Consider the following 6,045-nt stretch of genomic DNA (forward strand, 5'->3'; position numbering starts at 1 on the left):
TAGAAATATATCAAAATTTATTATATAAAACACAAAAATTTCACTAAGATAAATGTAGAATTTGAATTGAACTCCATGCCACATTGCAAGACAATTATTGTGTTTAGGACTTCAAAATATACAGTTCAATTTTAAGACAAATTTTTATTTAGATAAAATCTTTTATTTTTGAAATAAAACATAAGAAGATGCAAAAAAAATAATTGTATTAATAACAAAATATAAAAAAGAAGAAGAATATATTGAGATAGAGAAAGAGAAAGAAGGAGAAAAAAGAGAAGATATATTGAGAGAAATTTCGATGTTATCGTTGAAAAATTTTGGTGCTATTTTTGTTTCTAATAACTTTTAATTAGTTAAGAAATTTCTTGTATCACTCTTAAAAAATTTAGTGTCAAAATTAAGAAATTTTATGTATCAAATTTAAAAAGTTTTGGTATTTTTTTTAATAAATTTTACACAATTCAAAACTCACATCTTCCTTTTCTTCATGATCGTCATCATCTTCTCTTTCTTATTTCACATTTTCATAATTTTTCTTATTTTCACCCTCTTAAGAAAAATAAAAATAAAAAAAAAATCAAAAAAATAAAAATAAAAATACTCCAATAATAACATCAGAAGTAGGATGAGAAGGAAAAAAAAAGCGCAACAACAACACACAGCAATAGAAAAACGATGAGAAGAATAAAATACACAAAGAAAAAAAAGAAATGCATGATTCATTCGTACCTTATGTGAGTGGTTTTTGTTAAGTTTGAGTCAACTTGGTTATACATGATTAACAAAAATATTTGGATGTGGAATGAGCGTTTTTGTCAACCAAGTCCAACTAAATTATCCCAAACTCAACAAAAACCGTTCACGCATGTATGCGTGAATCACACTTCTTCTTGTTCATGTAAAAAATAACATCGAAATTTCTTAATCATGACACAATAATTTCTTAACTTTGAATCCAAAATTATTTAACTTTGAGATAGAAATTTCTCAAGATTCTAAGCTTGATGTCGCAGTTTATTTGTGTTTATTGTCAAAAAGGATAAACAAAGAAAAGAAATAAAAAAGTTACATAATTTTTTTATTTTATTATTTCTTTTTTTTTTTTTTTGAAGAGGGTTAACTAAAAAAAATTATGAAAATGTGAAAATAGTGAAAATAAGTAAGAGAAAGAATTGTTTTGAAAATACATAAAATTATCACTAAAATTTTTTATGTGCAACACATAACTTTTTTACCTTTGACACTGAAATTTGTTGATATTCTAAATTTGATGTAACAATTTTTTAATAAGAACTTATTTAGGTTCTTTTTATTATTCTCTTATTTTTTGTTGGTTAGGTATTTTTTTGTTTTTGTTTTTTTTAAGATAGAAAAAAAAATTGAATAAAAAATAAAGACATAAAAGAAGAAGTAAGAAAAAAAGACACCGAATGTGTATACGTGCATGATTCTAAGATGTATTATTTTATTTTAGAGAAATTCTCCACATACAAGCGTTTTTTTTATACAAGTCTTTATAAGTGTACCTTCTTCTTCTTCTTGCGCACGTTCTTCTTCCTCTTCCTCTTCTTCTTCTTTTCTTTCGTTTCTTGCCTTCTCTTTTTCCTTTTTCAACCATTACGGCATGTTTTCACTGCACCTTCTTCTTCTTCTTGCTGCACGTTCTTCTTCCTCTTCTTCTTCTTCTTTTCTTTTGTTTCTTGCCTTCTCTTTCTCCTTCTTCAACCGTTACTGCACGTTTTTACTGTACCTTCTTCTTTTCTTTCGTTTCTTGCCTTCTCTTTCTCCTTCTTCATTTACGTGCTTTTCTCTCTGTTTTCTTTCTTCGTTATTCTCGATTTCCATTGTTTTTTGACATCAAGCTCTGAAATCGCTTTTGAAGAAGAAGAAGCAGCAGAAGATGAGGAGGAGAAAGAGTTCTGAATTATGCATAAGGTGTACTTCAACGAATTTTGGGTGTATTTCTTAAATCCTTTGGGTGTAATTTTTGTAATTCTTTGGGTGTATTTCTATAATCCTTTAGGTGTATTTCTATAATCGTTTGGGTGAATTCCTGTAATCCTTTGGGTGTATTTCTGTAATAGTTTGAGCGTATTTTTGTAATCGTTTGGGTGTATTTCTGAAGTTCCATTATCTTTAAATTTGGCAAGAAACTCGTTTTCATGGAAGAAGAAGAAGAAGAGTCGTTTATAATGCATGGTGAGTAGCGCGCTTTGGAAACAGGAAATGGTTGAATAACGTGCGTTTATTTACTCTTGAATATAGGAGTGTAATGCGTGTTTTTTATTGGGCTTGTGCTAACTTGTAAGACTTGTAAGCCAAAAAGACTTATATGTGTAGCAGGCCTCTTATATTATTTTGGTTGAAGTTGGTTGAGTAAAAAGCTTGTACACGTAATTTTTCTGTTATTGTTATTATTATTATTATACTTTTCCTTTTCTTACCGCAAAAGTACTACCGAGGATCCCTCGCCAACTTTATTATTCTACTAAGCAACTTCTTATGTTCAAAAACTGCCAGGTAAGGGTATCGGGTCGTCTTGGTATCTTTGACTTTGACAATCTTTGAAGGAACCTAAATAAATAGTTTCTCAATACATATTTCACACTACCAACTTATAATTCACATCCCTCGCTAATTTCTTGTGCTCCAATGTATATCACGCATGATGTCAAATAAAACTATAATAACTACAATTACTAGCACAAAAACAGAGATGTGGCGAAGTCGTTTAGGCTCTGCTTTAAGGGCCGCCATAGCGTGCACCATAGTTGGTTGCACCTCAATCTATGGCCCCAAACCTCTCCGGCCCTACTTTGAGTTTTCGACTTATTCTTATGTCACCACTGTTCTAATAGTCTCAGATGCCACACTCGGTGAAACACTAAGAGGTTGCTGGCATGTCCTATGTGCCACCATGCAGGCTATGATCATTTCACTTCTTAGCCTCCTTGTGATAGGACATGGCAACTTCAACAACCGTGTGGCCGCGATGGCAGTTGCGGCTGGCTCCTTTTTCGTGGCGCTGCCGGAATCAGTGGAACTTAGGACTAAGCGGATTGCGTTTGGGCAGCTAGTGATTGTTTATGTGAGTGCAGTGATAGATGGTAAGAAAGAAGCAGTGACAGTGTTCCCAGTTCATGTGGCAACCTCTACTGCTCTTGGAGCTGTGGCTTCAGTTTTGGCCATGTTGTTGCCATACCCTCACCTTGCATATTTAATGGTAATTACTGATTAGTCCCTGGAATATTTCATTTCAGTTTTTGACTTTCTATTTCCCTTATTCACTCTACTTATACAAAAAATAAAAAATAAAATAAAAATAAAAAATCTCAGCATTTAACATAGAGCATGAAGGAACAAAACAGAAACAAAAGAAGAACACTGTAAGATAGGAGACAAAAGGAAAAGGAGATGATTTAGAAGATAAAGCTTATTAACATACCAAAAAGTGCATAAAGCTAAGGAAAGTGTAGAATGTTTAGTTATTTTATTTATAAAATGCAAATTTTAATAATTAATGGCTTCCTTTGTGTAATTCATACCTTTCAGGCGAGGAAATTCTACCAATTATACATTGAGAATACTTCTGAGAGGCTAAATTGCAACATAGAAACCATCTCTGCCTCAGACCACTCAACTGCTGTTACTTTCTTCAATCAAGCCAAGTCCCTCTCCCTAGTAGGACCCAAACTTTTCCAGAGAATAAAAAGCAACCTGGTAAGTTATAGCATGATATTCAACGCACAACCTTCATATATGAGCAATTAGTTTCGCAATAATTGCAATGAGTTAAATATATTAATATTATCCTTTTCACAAAACAGAATGGAATACATTGGGAAAGGCCTCACAATCCCCATTGCATTGATCCAAAGGAAAGACTGCAAGACTTGGAGGTACCAATCAGAGGGATGGACATTGCTTTATCAAGCTGCACTTCTTTTCCCATCAGTATCATCGATGAAGAGCTCAGGGGTACCTTGCTCAATTGCAGAGGAAGATTCAGCCAAGAATTAGATCAGCCAGATAAGTTATTTGCACCTCTTGATACAAACACCACCTCTGAAAGCAAGAAGGAAATTTTGATTAAAAGCATTTCCAAAACCTATAAGGATCTGCCAACCTCATTCTTCTTGTACTGTTTGCAACTTCTCTTCGAGAACTCCCCTGTAGCAAAGAAAACTAACCATGTGGCGGAAAGCCCTCCGAAAGATGATGATTTCAAAGGGATTTTCAGAAAGATAAGAGAGGTTTCTATGAAGTCAATCCCCAGCATGGACAGCTTGGTTTTTGCATTCAAGTGCTCGCTTACATTAGGCCTTGCTATGCTATTTGGGTTGACATACAGCAAGGAAAGTGCATATTGGTCAGGGCTTGCGGTCGCCATCAGTTTTGATCCTAGACGTCAACCAACATTCTGGGCTGCAAATGCACGTATGCAGGGAACTGCAATGGGTTCAATCTATGGGGTTCTATGTTGCTTCATTTTCCAAAAATATGTGGATTTAAGGCTCTTGCCTCTTTTGCCATGGGTGGTTTTTTATACATTTCTAAGGCATAGTAGAATGTATGGGCAAGCTGGCGCAATTTCAGCCGTTATAGGGGCCTTACCTATCCTTGGTAGGGAGCACTATGGCCCTCCAAAACAGTTTGCAATTGCCAGAATAGCTGAGGTCACAATTGGACTCATTTGCTTTGTCATTGTAGAGATACTAATGAGTCCTTCAAGAGCAGCAACTCTTGCAAGAACTGAATTTTCTCGAACCTTGAGAGCACTTCAAGATTGCATTGGCAAGATCGCTATTATTGTCCCTAGAGAAAACGACAAATTGTCTTCAAGTTCTCAAGTACTGAGAGCAGCACAGAAAAATATGAGATGTCTGGTGTCTCAAATGGAAGCATTCATAGTAGAAGCTGAGTTAGAACCAAACTTCTGGTTCGTTCCATTTCATGGTGCCTGCTACCGAAAGATGATCCAATCGCTGTCAAGGATGGCAGACCTCTTTCTATTTGTGGCATACTCAATGGAAAATATCTCACAGTTGTCACAACAGGAAGGAGGATCATGGGTGAATCTCCAAGATCAAATGCATGAGAATATAGAAATTATTAAGAACAATGTCTGTCCTACACTGAAATTCTTTGAAGAGATAACCAAAATCAAGTCTCTCACAGAACTAGAAAAGGAATGGACGAAAAGAAACGTTCCTTGCGACATTGAATCAGGAGGATATCCCAATGCAGATACATTTAGGACCATGTCTGGGGATGAGGAAGTGCATAGCATCACGGGCACTTTCCTCAAACACCTGGAGGACATAGCTACCAAAACTCACGCCAACACAAATGAAGAGATGGTTAAATGCCAAATGCTTTTTCATTACAGTTGCTTAGGATTCTGCACTAGTAACTTGGTGAGAGAAATAATGAAGATTGAGAGTGAATTAAGAGAACTACTAATTTGGGAGAATCCATCAAGTCATGCAAACATGAAAGAAATTTATTGTAAGATCAGCACACTCTGTTCGTGGTAAATGATCACAAGTCTCGAAAAGTAAATTTCCTTAAGAATTAACCAATATCATGTCAATAATGGTACCTTATGTAACTAATACGAACAAATGATTCAACTCCTACAATTGTTTAGCCTTACATGTTCATTGTCTTTCAATTATTTTCCTCAATTATGGAACAGATATCTTGGAAGCACAAATCATGTATAAAAAGATTAAGGTTTCAGCAAGTTTTATATTAGTTGAAGTTTTAGCAGTGACATAGACGAACATTGACATTCCCAAATCGGAGGTCTTAAATAATAAATATATAAAAAAACCATTAATTATTTTTAAAGAATTAAATGAAAAAGAGCAAACACACTGAAGGTCAGTCTAACACGCCAGTAGTTTTGCATTTCAATATAGCTTTCCGATTACGGAATTTTTATTTATTTATTTTTTGGGACAGGATGGATTTTTCTTTCTAAACTCTAGAATGAGACCAATGATATTGTACTCACCAAAAAGGCAAAAACACCAACGA

General features: G+C 34.4%; 1 protein-coding gene across 1 annotated transcript; it reads left to right on the forward strand.

The window, feature by feature from the left end:
- LOC107646724 lies at positions 2,545–5,642 on the forward strand. The gene is made up of 3 exons (XM_016350888.2): positions 2,545–3,226; positions 3,556–3,723; positions 3,831–5,642. Exons 1-3 carry the CDS (start codon positions 2,669–2,671, stop codon positions 5,538–5,540), a joined length of 2,436 nt encoding a protein of 811 aa, XP_016206374.1. The 5' UTR covers positions 2,545–2,668; the 3' UTR covers positions 5,541–5,642.

This window comes from Arachis ipaensis, chromosome B06 (assembly GCF_000816755.2).
Source record: "Arachis ipaensis cultivar K30076 chromosome B06, Araip1.1, whole genome shotgun sequence".
Classification (NCBI taxonomy): domain Eukaryota; kingdom Viridiplantae; phylum Streptophyta; class Magnoliopsida; order Fabales; family Fabaceae; genus Arachis; species Arachis ipaensis.